At 41.4% G+C, this 18,017-nt stretch overlaps 1 protein-coding gene across 3 annotated transcripts in view; it reads left to right on the top strand.

Moving 5' to 3' along the window:
- Positions 1-17,712, top strand: part of csmd1a (CUB and Sushi multiple domains 1a) — a 313,221-nt gene extending 295,509 nt beyond the window's left edge. For 2 of the 3 annotated variants that reach the window (XM_056760343.1, XM_056760345.1), the window contains 8 exons: positions 2,093-2,272; positions 4,734-4,796; positions 6,623-6,784; positions 7,534-7,646; positions 7,822-7,909; positions 8,556-8,688; positions 8,938-8,994; positions 15,461-17,712. In XM_056760343.1, the coding sequence (XP_056616321.1) occupies positions 2,093-2,272; positions 4,734-4,796; positions 6,623-6,784; positions 7,534-7,646; positions 7,822-7,909; positions 8,556-8,688; positions 8,938-8,994; positions 15,461-15,620 (956 nt within the window). In that variant the 3' untranslated portion in view covers positions 15,621-17,712. The remainder of the gene's footprint in view (positions 1-2,092; positions 2,273-4,733; positions 4,797-6,622; positions 6,785-7,533; positions 7,647-7,821; positions 7,910-8,555; positions 8,689-8,937; positions 8,995-15,460) is intronic. The other variant, XM_056760344.1, reaches the window with a different exon arrangement.
- Positions 17,713-18,017: the final 305 nt, after the last annotated feature.

Raw genomic sequence — 18,017 nt, forward strand, 5'->3', positions numbered from 1 at the left:
ATTTTTCACGTGGCGCATTTGGGGGAATATTTTTTACCTGAATGACAGCTGGGTGTGAAATGTGCTCATAAACATGTTGCCCATTTTTCCCCTGATAAGTGTTTCGCACATGCAGCTGACATTGAAGAAACTATTCTATCCAGTGAAATGTTTTCCGTGTTAACTTCTATCTTTTGCGATGTCCTACAGCTGTGAAGAACAAACAGCGCGTCAATATTCGCTAATGCCCGATTTGCGACCTAACAACTCATTTGAACCGAATCATTTTGTTTAAGCAACTCATACGTATGTCAAACACTGAATTCACGAGACTCACTGACTGAACCCATCAAATCAGTCACTCAAAACACATCAAATAGATGCATTTTTAGACCAGTTAACAAGACTGTAAGATTAGGTATTTAAAGTTTATTTATGACAATGTGTAGTAAAGTACTTCTATAATAATATAGTTCTGGGGTTCTTTTGAGCTAGCTAATTCAATTTCATTTAATGTGGTAAAAAATGAAAGACTGTTATTTAAAAATAGGGTCTGGCACATAAAGGCCAGTGGCAAAATCACAGCTTTTTGCAAAGAGGGCAATAAAGGAGGATTGTGAAGAGCGACAGGTTATATTTGTGTCAGATCATTTCATAGCCAATATATAACTTGAAGGAAGTGCATTATGGTATGGTCAAGGTCATTATGATTACTATTAAAACAAATGATAAATTTGTTCGACCAACTGAAAAAGTGAATCGCACCAGCCCTGACGGTTTCTACGCAACATTCTACAAATGCGGCCCCAGGTTTCATGTCCACGTGATTGATGATGCACCACCAGAAGAACAAAGGGTAGCAGTGAAATGCAAGCGGACGAGATCTTAACGCAGGAAATGACCACATGGGAGCATTGTTTGAAGACACACTGAGGGGGATGTCAAAGACATCTTAGCAGGAAAGAAGTTTTAATTGAACTGAGATGTTCTCCGAGCGTTGGCTGCATCACACTTGATCCTTGGCTCTTTTACCATCCCAGCGATTATCTTTTAAGCTTTGTGACACTTTTGAATGAGAGCGATCAGGAATTGAACAGAAGCGAGATCGCTGGCCTTAGCAGAAAGAATTAAACTCGCTGGCTTGTACATAAATTTGAGATTTGCGGGCTGGTTTGACAGCGCTCCACTGAATCCCCCGGGCCTCTCGTCCGTGTAAAGCGGTCAAACTGTCAGGAGCTGAGAGGCAGGAGGAATTGAGTTGAGGAAAAGTGAGGTACGAGGGCTTGGCTCATATATTACGGAAGCTGGCGGCACTTGTGGCGTGGCTTTATCTCGACTCTCATAATATGCTGCGGAGAGTCCTCTGTAAATCATTTCCATATTACTCTCATTGGGATTCTCTTCATTTTCTTTGCGTTTATGGCCAGTGCTCATATTTATCAGAATTTGCAGATCTGGATTAAGCTTTTATCAGGAGCTCTGTCATTGTCAGTTATATGAAAGCTGTCAATGTTAATGAATTCCCAATTTAAAGTAATATGACTGCTTTGCTTGATAAATAGATTTATTAAATATACTCCACAATATTTATTTTAAAATGAAATGCTTCAAAACAGGTTTCTCAAACACTCCCCTTGCCTGCAATTGTTAACAAATAAGGAAATAAACAAACAGGCTTAATGGTTGCTAACAGGCAGGGTGGTTCGCTCACGTGGTAAAATGTATTAATAGCAACGGTTTTACTTTGAGGGAAATCAATGAAAAGCTTACTTAAACTTCTCCGTGTTAAGCTGGGATAGGAGAAAGTGTTTAAAGAACAAAAAGAAAAGCAAACTTTAACGACTTCGACAAAATAAAGAGAGAAAATTACAAAAGCATTCAAGAGCTCCACCTTATTCTGCAACACAAACATTTGTATGAGCTTTAAAAAAAATCTGGGTTTGTTTTCCCATCTGGTATTCAAGAACACGTCACAAATGGAAATTGTCATACTGTTTTTGAAGAAGTGGTAAAGCCCTCACACTGGTGATATCATGAAAGTGATGCTTTAAAAAGGTTTAAATGTCAACGCGTGTCTTTTATTTTTCTCGTCCTGATTCTCTCTCTCTTTCAGCTCATGCCTGTAGGCAGCCTGAGACGCCGTCTCATGTAGATGTGAAGGCTATAGATCTGCCCACTATAGGCTACACCCTGATGTATACTTGTCAGGATGGTTTCTTCTTGTCTGGAGGGTCCGAACACAGAACCTGCAAAGCAGACGGGAAGTGGTCCGGCAAACCACCAGTGTGCAAAGGTGAAAACAACTTTTTACCGTATTAACTCAGCTTTTTTAAGCAACAACCGTTTATAGTGAACTGTTCATTTTATTGGGTGATATTTAAATCCTGTGAAAAAATCCCAAATTGAAAAAATAATCAAATAAATAAACATATAGGCCAATGAAGTCTGTTTTAGCTATAGTCGATTATGGGATTTTTAATATTGCTTTCTAATAAAAATAAAAGAAAATCCCCCTCAGCGTGTTTACATTATTTGTTGGCATCTGCATTATATTTTCTGATCAGACAAAAGCCTTGTGTTTATACTAGAGAACTTTTGAAATGTGAATGAACATCCAGGTTAGTTATAACAAACATCCGAAAAAAAAACATCAGTACATTACATCGTAATTTATTTATGGCTAAAAGTAAAATGCATTGCTTCCCTTACAGAACAAAAACATACATTTCATGTTTTTCACATGTGAGCCGCCTTTCATATGTGACTACATGTAAAACTCACGTGGTTGTTCTGTTAAGGGTTTAATGGTCAAGCAGGCTTTTCTGTTGATTTATACTGTATAATTGTACTGTTTTTAAGACCAAGACAAACTAAAATAGGTGTTTAAAAATGTACAGTTTGATTGAAGTGTCCTTGTTATATAATGCATGCAGTTGCTTAATGGGTCATTCTTACTATTCAGGACCATTTCAAAGAAGTTACTTTCCATAAAAAATGGCACTTTCTATGATTTTATCATTAAAGTTGAAGTAGGGCTTATCAAACTATACGAAAAAATATACTTGTCCAGCTCAGAATATTAAGGTGTCGTTTTTTTCCCATGTGGCACAGGCCCAATGTCCCACCTGTTACAGGGCGTTCTTTGCTCTATTTTAAGTGTTTAGAATGAATAGTTCATGTAGTTTTATTTTCTAAGGGCTAACATGTATCTCACTTTACCCTGCAAATGCATTTCAATAAATTATTTTCTAAACAAAAGCCATGTTATGTGAATGTGACATAGTATAAAAGGCTTAAATTCAATTTAGTCCCATTTTAAAGTGATTTGATTTTGTCAATTTATTCCAGGAAAAACATGTATAGTATCGTGTTGATTTTATTTAATTAATAATAAAAACTAGATGTGAACATGGTGGACACAGCGTAACAGGAGTGACATTTTATGCTAAACATGTTTATTAACCATATTTCTCAAGATTTCAAAAACGGATTGTTTTCCTCTCTAAATAAGCAGAGTGAGCTTTCATCAGTGAACTATGTTGAAGGAACGCAGATAAAAGAGTTATAGTTACTGTTCTTCTTGCAAATGATTAATCTCAAATTGTTTGATACTTCCTGAGAATTATGTGACTAGAAGAGCAACCATAAAGCGTGGTCATATATATATATATTGTTCATCTTTAAATACATTTGATAGTAACAAACTATAACATATCCTGACAAATCTTATATATATGGCTATTCAATGCCAATGGAAAATATAGCATTTATTTGATATTTTTAGTTAGATTTGTAACTGAAGTTTAGCATGCTTGACTGGGGACAGGACAGTTTAGCTTGCTTGCACTAAAATCTGAGTAATTATTTTATTCTGAGTACATACAGTATAGTGTTCTATGGTGGAGATTGTCTTTATAATACTTTTGTGAGGCTTGTCTTATATAATTATCCCAATTTTTAAATATAAAATCCCATATTGGGCCCTATCTTGCACCCAGCGCAATTGACTTTGTACACCGACGCATGTGTCATTCCTATTTTGCACCCGCGCAAAGCGCGCTTTTCCCTCCACAGAAGCACGTCGCTAAACTAGTGAATGTACTTGCGCTCCCTGAGCGGTTCAGCGAAAAAAAAGGAGGCGTGTTCCGGCGCAAACAATCTCTGGTGCTATTTTGCTGTTCCATTAAACAATTGAGCCACTGACCAGAAAAAACCTAGTCTAAAGTCAGTGGCGCGTTGCGCGTTGTTCATTATGCTATTTTAAGGGCGCATGCTTGACCATAATGTATAGCGTGCACATAGCGCATACACTTTGCTCATGTAATCTACACAGACGCAACAGTTATTTTTGCAAATCATAAATTGTTACACTAAAAAAATATTAACACATGAGATGACGGAATTCATTGTGGTGTGCCACGAAGATGTGAAAAAATAGGCATAAATCTAGCTTACAAATTATTCAGGCTAATTGTAGTAATTAAGATCAGACCTGTTTGCCCAATAGTGGCAATAAGACATATATGTATATAAGGACATCTGACAAATTGGTTTGTCCGTCAAGAACCAGGAAAAAAAAATGTCTTGGGGACTCAAATGGCACTGAACAGAAAGAATGACCCTAATATATTTTTTCACTTCATGTCAAACTGACTCAGAAGTGAGTCATTCTTCACACACTGTGATTTTATGACATTACTGTGGTGCAGTCTGGATCTGCAAATGTCAAATGATCAATTATTCGCTCTTCCTAGTTGGACCAAAAATAAACAGCAAGGCAAACGAGGACTCCGACCTGCAGAAAAACAAGATTCGCGGTATGAAACCTTTCAGACTTTCATTTAGTTGTTATCAGAAATAGCATTGGCCTACAGTGAGATGAATCATGGTCATTGGAAGTAATGGGCCTATAATGTTGCATTTCTGATAATGATCCTTTGGAAATGCCATAATCAAGTTAAAGGTGAAGTCTTTCATTTCTTCAGTTTTAAAATACTTCCACCTGTCAATGTGCAGACTCGCCAAGAAGTGACGTCCCTGAAAAGAGTTATGTCTTTTATAACATTGCCCCATTTGTGACCCCATTGGTCTGATGTGGCAACTTCTGGTTTGAATTTGGCTTGTAAAACACATTTTAGCGAGATATTGACTAGTTTCTGAATGATGGCAGCCGGGGGTGTTAAAGAGACGGTATGAGCGTTTGGGGACTCTGTAGGAAAACAGTCATTATTTCTGGAGTTCCCTTGATACTATTAGAAGCAAAGAAGTGACACACTTCACCTTTAAACCCCAGCAGCAGTCACACAAACACATAGACATCATTGCATTGAATGCAAAACTTTAAACAAACGATGATAGAGACTTTTGGTAACACTTTCTATAAAGGCTGTATTTATAATGCATTGTTACAATATGTAATGTTTTATCGTCGCATAAATAATATAAAAAATTTGTACATAATGTGACTGCATTGAATTGAAGCCACTCCTAAAAAGTATATTTTTTTGATGGGCTGTATATAGTGCCAGAATCAATCTTTAACATCCAAAGCAGCTTTTTGTTTCACAAAAGCTTCTTTGAAAGGTAAAATGTTTTACACTGAAAAAAATAATTAATAAACTAATTTAAAAAAATCTTCATGCAAATTGTTACGAAGATTTTACGAAGTAAATTTGCTGGTATAATTCAAGTACAACTTACTAACCAGAGTAGAGTAAATTCTATTTATTAAATACATTTTGTTTTAAGTAAATGTCACTTAAAGTAAACAAAAACGCTAAACAAAAACATGTCTAACTCAAACTTTACTGATAACTTACTTTCATATAGAAATATATATATTTTTTAAAACATAGATGGTCAAGTAAGAAGAGTCTTGTGGTCTCTGTCAATAGCACAGTTACTGCTCAATAAGTGAAATAACACACTTCATGACTTATATTGTGCCTCCCTTGGCCTAAGCCCAAGCTCTTCTTACAACTTAAAAATAATACAAAAACTCTCCTAAATCTCAAAGATTAATCAACAAAAACACAAACAAGTCTTTCGTTTTTAAAATGACAGTAAATCTAGAAAATGTATCTTCTAATGCAGTCAGATACAAATCATGCTGTGAACTAGTTATACAAGAAGTTATATCTACAAAAAATATTTATGTAGTCTAAACACAAAATAAATAATTAAACTTAATTTGACCAATTTAAATTGGTTTAACATAATACAATTGAGTTAGACTTACTTAATTTGTTCAATTAGAATTACTCATACAAAATAAATTGATTTTATTCTCAAGATTTTAACGTTATTTTAATGTTATGTTAAAAACAGCAACATAAATACATTTTAATAATTTCCTTTCAAATCACCTAATCATTTTTTTCCACTGTAAAAACTAATAGTAGGATTTACTTAATTTTCACATTTTTAAGTAAAAAGCGGAATCTTGCACCAATAACACAAAACATTAAGTAAATCTACAAGTTGTTTTTTTACATTAAGAGGTTCTCTGGAAGCCAAAAATGGTCCTTCTATGGCATTCCCACATTATTGGTGGGTGTCCAAATCTCTTTTGGGACCACTTGATCTACTCTGCATGTGTTAATTTTGTATGTACATATTTTAATGAGTGTATTGTTGTGTTCAGTCCCAGCAGATGTGTTCTCATTGAACTCTGGTTGGGCTGGATTTTATGAGTATCTGGGCAAGAGACAAGCTGCCACAATAACAGTCAATGCCTTCAACGGCACCACCAGCAGAGTAAACGTCACTCTTCTAGAACAGAGCGGCGTACAGATCAAACTCTCCGGTGAGCTTCAACTTTACCATGTTTTGATGATGTCATACTTTTTATTGAGAATCGTGCTCTGTTGTTTTAATCTATATGATGAACAATCTGAAATTATGTCTGAAAATGGATTATATAGAAATAAATACAGACACATACTGTATTGTAATCCATAAACCGTTTTTTTTTGTACATGTCAAGCAAAAACTGCATTGTGAGTAAATCAATACATGTGACTAAGAACTGTTGAAGCAGCAATATCACTGCTGTAAAGTTCCTCAGATCCAAGTTATCAACTTATGTGAATGTATTCAGGTGTTTAATATTCTTCTAATGAAGTATGTGCTGACTGAGAATGATTTTCTCGCTTTAATTAAATTAGCATTGCATTTTATTTCTCCATTCACTCCCAATCTCCCATCAGTGTCAACAATTCAACTTCATTATTCAGAAGAATTCAGCAGGTTTTGATGGCTCTTAATGTTTTTGCGTTTTCCTTCTTCACCCACTTCAGGCACTGTAAGCAGTTTTTAATGAAGAAGCACACATGAATTGCCGGCACTAGCTGACAGATATCACTGATAATGGTGTCCTGAGAAATTACAGTGCCACAGCTTTAGACTTTGTGAACTTTGATAATGAAAGGAATAGTCATGGGAGGGGGGATTTTAGGGAAATTGAGATTAGAAATGCAAGTTTGCAAAAGGTCCAGTTTCAGATCATGGTTAATTTGATGTCTGTTCATCTTTTCTCTTTGTGTTGTTATGCAGGGACTTACAAGAAAGAAGAAAACCATCTGTTATTGAAAGTTTACCAGATAAAAGGGCCAACAGAACAATATTTTAGTAAATTCAAAAACGATAACTGGGCAATGGATGGATATGTAAGTAGCACCAGATTGTCCTTCAGAAAGATGCAGTAACGTTTTTTGTGCAGTGGATGTGATTTGCACTCGTTTTTAATCTGACAAAACATTTGACTAACTTTGTTCTGGCACAGTGACATCATCGTGCCGTCAGTCACCTGATTAACAAGATGTTTTCCTGTTTTCTGTAAAGGTGACTGCTGAGTCAGAGAAGAAAATGTTTGTATACCAAGGCCACATTCACAGCAAGGATTTTGGGAAGTTTCAATTAACAAGACAAGGTAGAAATGGTCACCAATTATTAAAGGGGTCATATGACACGGCTAAAACAAATATTATCAATTGTCTTAGATGTAATGCAATCTGTATACACTATTGAAGGTTCAAAAATGCTGTACTTTCCACATTCCGTGCATCTTTGTATCAAAAAGCTCATGTGACAAAGCTCATCACTGTGAAAAGCGAGGTGTGCTATGATTGGCCAGTTAACCAGTGCGAAGTGATTGGTCGAATACTGCAAGCGAGTGATGGAAAGTAACGCCTCTTACCATATTTTGAACATCAGTTCCAAAGCAATTGTACTGACAGGTACACACACCTTACTTGGATATACATTTGGGTGGTCATAGTCAAATCATACCACGAACTGATGTAGATTTGTGGGGGTGTGGTTACACAAGGCGTTTCAGGCAGGTCTGAGCATTCACTTTTTGATAGAATTAATCTTGTGTTCCCACACTTTCATTTTTGCAATTTTATGTGTCTAATACATGCATGGGCAACTTATGACAAAGACACAGAAAAGCATGAATTCGCACCATATGACCCCTTTAAGACTTCAGTGTGTCGTTTTTGAAAGATTGCTCCTTTAAGAAACATTAAAAAAATTGCATGCTGCAAATTCAATCCTTTCTTCCTATTTCTCAGGTCTCATAACGACAGATACGGATTCATCTAACCCTTACCACGGCACAAACAGCAGCTCGGTGGCGGCTGCCATTCTAGTGCCATTCTTTGCGCTCATATTGTCAGGCTTTGCCTTCTACCTCTACAAACACAGGTAAGAGAAGCAGTTTACTGCAGTGGTGATATGGGAAACTCCTGTGCCGCGTCTGTAATTGTGTCTGATATCAGCACTGCCTGCAGTCTGTAATTAAAAACTCTGCAAGTAATAAACGCCATTGAGCTCCGACAAAAGCAATGTTGAAATAAAAGCATGGGAGTTTTCCTACACAAACAAAACAATGTGACAAAATTGTCATGAAGCATGACAGTTCCCCGTTATTAAAATAAATAAAAAAATTGGCAGGGCACTATCACAAGGCACAGATGACAATGAGAGATCCAAAGACCTGGCCAGCTCCAGGTAAGACACCGGAAGCCAACACAACAGGCGATGCAACCCTTTTACCTCCATCTTCATTGTCTGCATTTGTTTTCCTCATGTTGTCTGAGACAGGGCCGGGCGCAGGGATTGTGGGAAATGAAAATCATAGTTTTACTTGATGTGGTTGAGTTGCTGTCAGCAAGAGAAACTTAACATCCAATGGAGGTTATTTATTTAGATGTAAAACATCATGAATCATGTTATCAATAGGCAGCTGAGGTAAAGTTGTATGGGTTACAAATACTTCGAGAAGTCAGTGGTTCTGTATTTTAATTACATTTACATTACATTTAAGCATTTGGCAGACGCTTTAATCCAAAGCGATTTACATTGCTTTACCCTATACATTTTTACATAGGTATCTGCTATCCCCTGGGATCGAACGCAGTGCTCTTACCACTGAGCTACAGGAAAGCTATAATTATTTAGGAGGACACAATGATTTTAGAGAGATAGACAGAAATAGAGAGAAAAATGTGTAATGTTTGTTTATATGTCAATGTGGTCATCCAAATTTTAAACTTAGCACAATATAATGTTGCTGTCAGGTGGAAATATTGTATTTTTTATTATTACTTAAAAATTTAGCAACAGTTAACCCTTAAATGAAAATTCTCACATAGTCACCCTCGAGTTCCAAATCTGTATACATTTTTTGTTCTGATGAACACGGAGATATTTGGATGAATGCTTGTAACCAAACAGCTTTTTGAGGCCATTGACTCCAATAGTAGGAAAATTGCTTTATAAAATGTATTTGTTCTGTTGAACTTGAGTAGAACAGCAAAGTCTGTTTTTGGGCACTTTTGACTATCATTGTCATTTTTTCATATAAAGTAGTCAATGGGTTCGAAGAACTCTTTGGTTAAAAGCAGTTTTCCAAATATCTTTATCTTCAACCAAACAAAGAAATGCATGAATTTTCATTTTTGGGTAAACTATCCCTTTAAGGAAAGCTTGTGATTAAACTCAGTTTGAACCTCAAAGGCACAATCTCAACTTTGACAACACAGTGGTTAATTATTTGAAGTTCAATCTGTATCCTGAATATTAGTGGTTTTGAACGTACAAGGTTCCCTTTCTGTCGGTCTCTCGACGTTGTGTCGAGAACGACAGATGGGTTCGCCCTTGAGAACCAATCAACTCTGACTACTATAGAAAATGCCAATGAAATTTGGCGATTGAAATTTGTATGCCGGTCTCCGGCCCCGGATGTCGGGTATAAAAGGAAGCCGGCGTGCAGCACTCATTTACCTTTTGTTCTTCAGAGCCTTCGCTCATGACTACGAACAAAATGAATTCAACAAATTCTTCTTCTACATTGCTGGATCTACGAAGTAGAGCAGCGGATCGTCCCTACCTGCAGCGACCTTCCCCTGGGCTTCTCGGCGGTTCCGGAGGTGTTTTAGATTTTTTCTAAAAGGTCCTTTTCAGGACTAAGCATTCTCCAGCGCAGCATGTCCCGCTGTTCTCTTGGGTGCGGCAACCTCATCGAGGAGGGGGACGGACACGATCGCTGCGGTAGGTGTCTGGGCGTCCAGCACGCTGAAGCAGCGTTCGTTGAGACATCTTGCCCGAAATGTGGGCAGATTGTCATTCAGAAGTTGTTGTCACGGGTGGCTGTCTTCCTACGGGAATCAGACACCATTTCGTCTGCTACCCGGGCAGTGACATCGGTGGCTACGGCCCCGAAGTGCGCCTGTGTTAGCAGCATTAGTGATGTGGGGACCTCTGTAAACGTAAACCTGCCAGCCAAGTGCTCACGGGCCGATCTCACCCCAATTCGCTCTTCTGAACGTTCCCCAACCGGCGGTGGCATACCGTCCGGATCCTCAGGCACGGACTCGGAAACGATGCGTGACATACATAAGATGTCGCTCGCAGCATCTGAGGGAGACTGGCATCCGACACTGACGAATCTGAGCTCCCCCCAGGCGACCAATGTCGGACGATGTCCACGGTAGTGGTCCAGGAGAGACACCCCCGGCTGAACCTTGCAAAGATGAGTGACACAGAGAAAGTCCGCTTTCTTGATGCACCCGTCTCGCAGGGTGGGTTGTTGGTAACACCGTCCAGGACTGCGCTCAGCCGTTTTTGATGGTGAAGAAGCAGACAGTGCCGATTAGCCACATTTTACCGCGCCGCGACTCGGCCGCCTACAGGCCTCCGAGATCCTGCGTGACGTCTGCTTCCCGGCAGCCCAGGACCCCTTTGACATCCACACCGGTTCCTGTGCACCCCCAGGCTGCATCAGTAACCTTCCAGGGAAATGACACTGACGGGTAGTCCCCAGGGAGAACAACATCAGGCCCGACCTTCACAGCCACGGCTCTGATCGGTCGGTACAGGACGGGTCCTGCCTGGTCACCAAAGCCGGACCCTTTTCAGGGCCTGGTGCCCGGCAACCCGACCCCACGCCCTGGCGAGGTGTAGGGCCGACATACACGACAGCTGTCACCACTCTCAAACCAACAGTGCGTGCAGCTGTCCCGCCAGGCAGGCAAAAAGGTGGAGCCAACCTTCCCTATGTGGACCCACCGCGACATATGGTTAGCCCGGCCAGCCGACGAACCCCCCCGTGGGAATGGTGAAGCAGACCTCCAATTGGTCCCCCTGTCACAGTCCCTGGGAGCTTGGGAAAAGCTGCCCACACTGTCTCGGTGGCTAATGCGGACGGTCCATCTTGGCTTCTCGATCTAGTTCGCCAGAAACCCTCCCAAGTTTTGGGGCATCATCTCTCCCTCTCCCTCTCCCAGTGCAGAGCATCCTCTTTCTCAAGATGGAACTCAACTCTGTCACCATGATGGCGCGACTGTCCGCAGCACGTGCCAGGTCGGTGTTGAACTGCCTGGAACACTTCAGGCAGCCAGCGGTCACCCTGAAACAATTTCAGAGGCTCCTGGGACACATGGCGTCCTTGGCGGAGGTAATACCCCTTGGGTTGATGCACATGAGACCGCTTCAGCACTGGCTACAGAGTCGAGTTTCTGAGGACAGCGTGGCACACCTGCAGCAGGTGCATGGTGATGACGCCCCTCTGCCGACACACCCTAACCCCTTGGTCTCCATGACCTTTCTCCGGGCGGGGGTCCCCCTCGGACAGGTTACGAGGCATGTCATGGTGACGACGGATGCCTCACTGCAGGAGTGGGGTGCAGTGTGCAACAGGCACTTAGTAGCGGGGCGCTGGACGGGCCTGCGCTGGCATATCTATTGCCTAGATTTGTGGGCTGTGCCACTTGCACTGGGAAGGCTACAGCCTCTCGTGCAGGACCGGCACGTGCTGGTCCGCCTGGACAGCACGACAGCCGTAGCATACATCAATCGCCAGGGTGGCGTATGCTCACAGCAGCTAACACAACTTGCCCGACGCCTCCTCCTGTGTAGTCAGCAGGTGATCCACTCCAGGCGGGCCACGCACATCCCAGGCGAACTGAACCAGACAGCCAACGCACTCTCTCGTCAGTATACGCCTCGTGGAGAGTGGCGACTCCACCCCCGCGCAGTCCAGCTCATTTGGGTGCTGTTCGGGCAGGCACAGGTAGACCTGTTCGCCTCCCACGACACCACCCATTGCCCGCTTTGGTACTCCCTGACCGATGCCCCCCTCGGCACGGATGCCCTGGCGCACAGCTGGCCGCGGGACAAGCGGAAGTACGCCTTCCCCCTAGTGAGCCTCATGGAAGAGGAGCAACAAGTGTTACTGGTTGCGCCATACTGGCCCAACTGCACTTTGTTTTTTGGAGCTGATGCTCTTGACAACGACTCCCCCCTGGCCCATTCCCCTGAGAGAGGACCTGCTCTCTCAGGGGATGGGCACGTTCTGGCAGACCTCTGGAACCTCCATGTCTGGTCTCTGGACGGGACGAGCAGCCATCCTGAGCAGGCTACCCCCCTCTGTGGCGGAAACCATTGCACAGGCTAGGGCTCCATCTACTAGGCAGTTATACGCCTCTAGATTGCGCCTCTTCTCATCCTGGTGTCTCTCTAAACGAAAAAAAAAGACCCATTGAGGTGCTCAATCGGGATCGTGTTGTCCTTCTTAAAAGACTGGAGACCCCCCAAGAGCCCCTCAGAGGTTCCGATCTTCCTCACCTGACGAGTAAGACGGCCCCCCTGATGTCGCTCGCTTCCTTCAAGAGAGTAGGGAACCTCCAAGCATTCTCCGTGTCATCGGATTGCCTTGAATTCGGCCCAGGCCCGGATGCGTGCCCAAAGTTCCCACTACTCCCTTCCAGGACCAAGTGGTGGATTTGCAGCCGCTCCCCATCGGGGAGGAAGACCCAACCCCATCCGTGTTGTGTCCAGTACGCGCACTGCGCCTCTACTTGGACACACGCAGAGCTCAGAAGCTCTGACCAGCTCTTTGTCTCTTTTAGAGTACAGCAGAAGGGGAAGGCTGTCTCCAAGCAGAGGCTGGCGCACAGGGTCGTGGATGCCGTTACGACGCGGTGTCAGCTGGTGTCAGCCCACGTCCTGCGTGGCAACATGTGGGACTGGCATCCGGGGGGGCATATGCCTGAGAAAACACCTTCCCACCCTCCAGTAGGTTGGGTCAGTGTGCTATCCACCTCTCTTCTTACCCAAACATATGGCTAAGAACAGGTATCTTACCAACCTTCCTTCTTACCCAAACACTGGTTAAGAACAGGCATTCCATCCATCACTAAGCAAGCACCCCCTGGGGGTTGGCTGCGCAGAACAGCCTTCCCCCTTAGACCGGGACACCATATGAACTATCACAGATAGCTCTAACCGGACCTAGTGCTACCGGACGTCTATAACACCCCCTCCGTTGGCTGTTCCGTCGGATGTATCCTCATGAGAATGGTTCACACTCCTGGTAACCCATGAGCTTCCCCAGGTGGACCTCCACCTGGCGGTTTACTACTTAGTCCGCACGTTCCATGCGTTCTCCTCCAAGGACGAGACCATACCTATATCCACCTTATTCCTCCCCTCAGGTAGGAGGTGGCCTCTGCAGCGCATCCCTAATTAAGGAAGTTGCGCTTACCCGGTGTAAACCCGAGCTGGACGGCCTCTCACCAGTAGAGAGCTACGTCCTCCATCCGTAAAAGGTTACCGGTCAGGGCTGTATGCATCTTTCTCCAAGAGAGCTCTGGAACCCCCGACCACCACACTGGAAGGTTACAGTTTCGCGAAAGCTTCGAGATGACACGCCCAGGCCTGTTACCATCGCTTCGCCAGAGATTGTGACGCGATATAGCGTTGTGGCGTTTTCCATAGGTAACCCCATCTTTCGTTCTCGACACAACGTCGAGAGAACGACAGAAAGGCAACGTCTTGGTTACGTATGTAACCTCAGTTCCCTGATGGAGGTTATGCCACAAACACGTATCGTAATCTGCTGCTGTCGTGAGAGGCTCTCAGGGTCATCAGAACAAGAGGTAAATGAATGCTGCACACCAGCTTCCTTTTATAACGGACATCCGAGGACGGAGACCAACATGCAAATTTCATTCGCCAAATTTCATTGGCCTTTTCTATAGTAGTCAGAGTTGATTGGATCTCAAGGGCGAACCCCATCTGTCGTTCTCGAAACAACGTCTCGTTCCCTCCATCAGGGAACTGAGGTTACAGATGTAACCAAGATGTTTCCTCCTGTCAGCAACAGGCATAATCTCTTAATAATCATGATCATCTATGTCATTTAAGATCAGATCAGTTGCATCTTTAATTACACCGTGTTGTATTATTAGTGATATGATATCAGTGTTTGTTCTGGTGTTACTTTCTTTTCAATTAACTAAAACATCCTTTAGTTGAAATTTTGAAGCTGTGGAAGAGTCTTCAAGAGGCCTCAAAAAGCTTTGTTGAAAGTTCACAAAAAAATTAAATGTTCTCATTGTTTATATCAAGTTTAAAAGGAGACAAAAAATGCAACTAGCCATTCTATTGGGTCAAAAGAGGACAAACCTAACCGTTGGTTTTTCTATTCATCTGTGTTGGGTTTTAACCCATTGTTGGGTCATGTTTAAACTGCTTTCTGGGTTAACCCAACATCTGGGATTGTCCATTTTTGGCCCATTGTCATTTCTTAGAATGTAAAAGCATATCAGGAGGAAAGTTTAGTTCCTTTGACTCGTGTGCTATATTCATTTGCTCAGTCATGTGTCATTTGGCATCACGTTGTTACATGTTTTAGGTTTCATTTTTTATTTGAACTTGACCGCGAGTGAGATCTGAGAGCTACAGTGAAGTAGGAAGCTATAGATGTAACCTTGATCCTCGAATCTAACCCGCTAACACATTTGTCACATGCCATTGTTGGATGAAAACATCATGCTAATTTTGTTTGAAGCTTTATGTAACATTTCTAATGTTTATGTTGATCCTCCATATCTAAAAAGTAAACAATACACCCAAATATGTGAACTCTGACGTTGTTCTGAATCCTAACCATGTGGCGTTTTCCCAATTTCAGAACAAGACCAAAAGTTCAGTACAATGGATACGCCGGTCACGAGAACACAAACGGTCAAGCTTCATTTGAAAATCCCATGTATGATACAAACATGAAGCCGACCGAGGCGAAGGCTGTAAGGTTTGACACGACGCTCAATACAGTCTGCACAGTAGTATAGCCTTCATTGTTAGCTGTGGGCCGGCACCCCGGTGTGCGTCATGGGTAAACAGCAGACGGATGTGTATTTGTGTGCATAAGACACCAACACTCCTTTACCACTGACTGCACTTTGCTACAGATGCCGACTTTTATCACAAGCTTACAATGGACGTATGAACTCAATTGAAAACGATGACTATTTTTTACAGAAAAAATGAAAATATTTGGGGAAAAACACATCAAAGAAAGAAGACTTGACGTTCTTTATGGGATCAGTACCGTACGTGGCACTTAAAGGATGAAGGCTTTTGGCTTTTATCTCCATTTTTTTCTATGTATTTCCCCCCATCAAAGAAACTTCCTGGGCAAGATACTGAAGTGTCTTTGAACGCCACAAAGTTGTTGACACAATGTATTTTCTTCAGTGAAGACAAACCACAAATCGAGAAAGCAACTGGACTATTGTGGCTTAGCACACTTAAAGACCTCTCCACCGAGTTGGGGACAAAACGCTACAAGAAGCTATAAATGAGACTGCACCTCCAGGTTGCGGATGGAAACGTCAACCGCCGTGTTGAAAAAATACAAAAACTTTATCGCACAAATTTTGCACTAGTATGAAATGGATATGAAATCAGCGTATCGGAGGAAACGAACAAATCGAAAAAATATATACAGGGTTTTACTAACCATATGTATATAAACATAAATCCATATCCATAGAGAGCATGATGTCATGCTACGGCTATCAAGAGAAAGACTGAATTTATCTTTGGAAATTAAGTTCTGTTTATGTTTACAACATGGTAAAGACACAATTGAACATATTTCTTTTTTTTTTAATGTCACTTCGCGCGCATATGTTTGCGTTATTTCTGGCATGTCTGGTCTAGCAAACGTAACTGCTGAGACAAATTTCATCTTTAAGTTGGAATTCATAATAGCGTTCGCTCGACGATTTGCTTTCATTACTTCTAAAATATACCTCGTGCAGAAGGACATGACGTCGCTGGCGCAAATATTGATTTCGTTTCTCAGCCGTGTGTGGATGCCTATACAAGATTGATCTGAGCCCACAAGTTGATCCGCATCACCCTTGTGTACGAGTCTGAACCGGACCGTCTCTTCGGCCACCCCCACCATTTCCATCCGGGATCAAACTTATTCTCGAAGAAACACTGCCTTATTAGATTCACAAGCATGACTCATACCGGTTCCCAGTGACCCATATCATGAGTACATTAACCTAGTTTAAGAGCCTAGGGCTGTGGAGGTGCATATTCACTGTGATTTAAATGTCATGAGCGCGTGCATGTGCTGAAACGGTAAGTGCTCCCATTTTCCCATAACGTCAACTACTGTTGCCTGTTTCTCCGACGCTGTTACCATATGCACTTGCGCTCTACAGTACACATCTATGGCTTATAGCATAAAACGTGCACAATGACATCATTGTAGATTCGCTATGGGATATCATTTTCACGTCGATTGCATGTTCAATCACAAGAACGAGTGCGTTTGGTCGTGTCATGCTCTCAGATCGAAAAATTTTGTGTGCGTGTCGGATTATAGCAGATAATCCACATCTTGCCTTTTCTCAGGCTTGCTGCAATAACGTTTCTTTGTTTGGTTTTGTACAGTTTGGTTTTCTCACAGCTGTAAAGTAGTTTCGAGACTGTCGAGCTGTACAACCACATTCGACCCGTCCATCGCGCTATTCGCCAATGTCATCCGATCATGTGCTGCTGACTTGAAGTAGGTGCAAAAGATGTTTTTGTACAGAAATATATTTTTTATGCAGAATTTGTAAAATTATTAAATATGCTGTACTTTTTTGAGGTAAAATTGTAGGTAAAATTGTTCAAATAAATGTTTTTACTGTACAAAAATCTAAATTAATTGTTTATCTACCCATAAGTATATATATATATCTATGGTTTCAAATTTTCCAACAAATGTCAATATGTACAAGCTTTTATGAAATATCGGCTCGTACGTGATCTTTGACATGAGAAAAATTATGACCCTAGACAACTGTACTGCAGATTGTTAAATGACAAATATTTTGAAAAGTATTATTTGAGATAAATATTAAACTTTTTCTAAAAGTACACTTTGTGTGTGTCTTTCAGTGAGGTGTCTTTCTCTGCGATTTGATTGAATGCATAAAAGATTTGAAGATTATAAGGGCAAGTGAATTTTAAAAAGAGAATGACCCACATTGATAAACTATTATCAATAAACTCTGCAATATTTCATTAAAGTCAAAGTGATTTTTTTTACAAATGCCTATATTTTTAAGATTTAAAAATTGATTGTTCAGTAACTAATTGTGTTCTTTTTACTTCCCTTACCTGTAATTTAGTGGCAGGGACTTTAACAAAAAAGGTTTGTTAGAGAGATACGTTAACATTAG

The sequence above is a fragment of the Triplophysa dalaica genome, chromosome 11, assembly GCF_015846415.1.
Source record: "Triplophysa dalaica isolate WHDGS20190420 chromosome 11, ASM1584641v1, whole genome shotgun sequence".
Taxonomy (NCBI): Eukaryota; Metazoa; Chordata; class Actinopteri; order Cypriniformes; family Nemacheilidae; genus Triplophysa; species Triplophysa dalaica.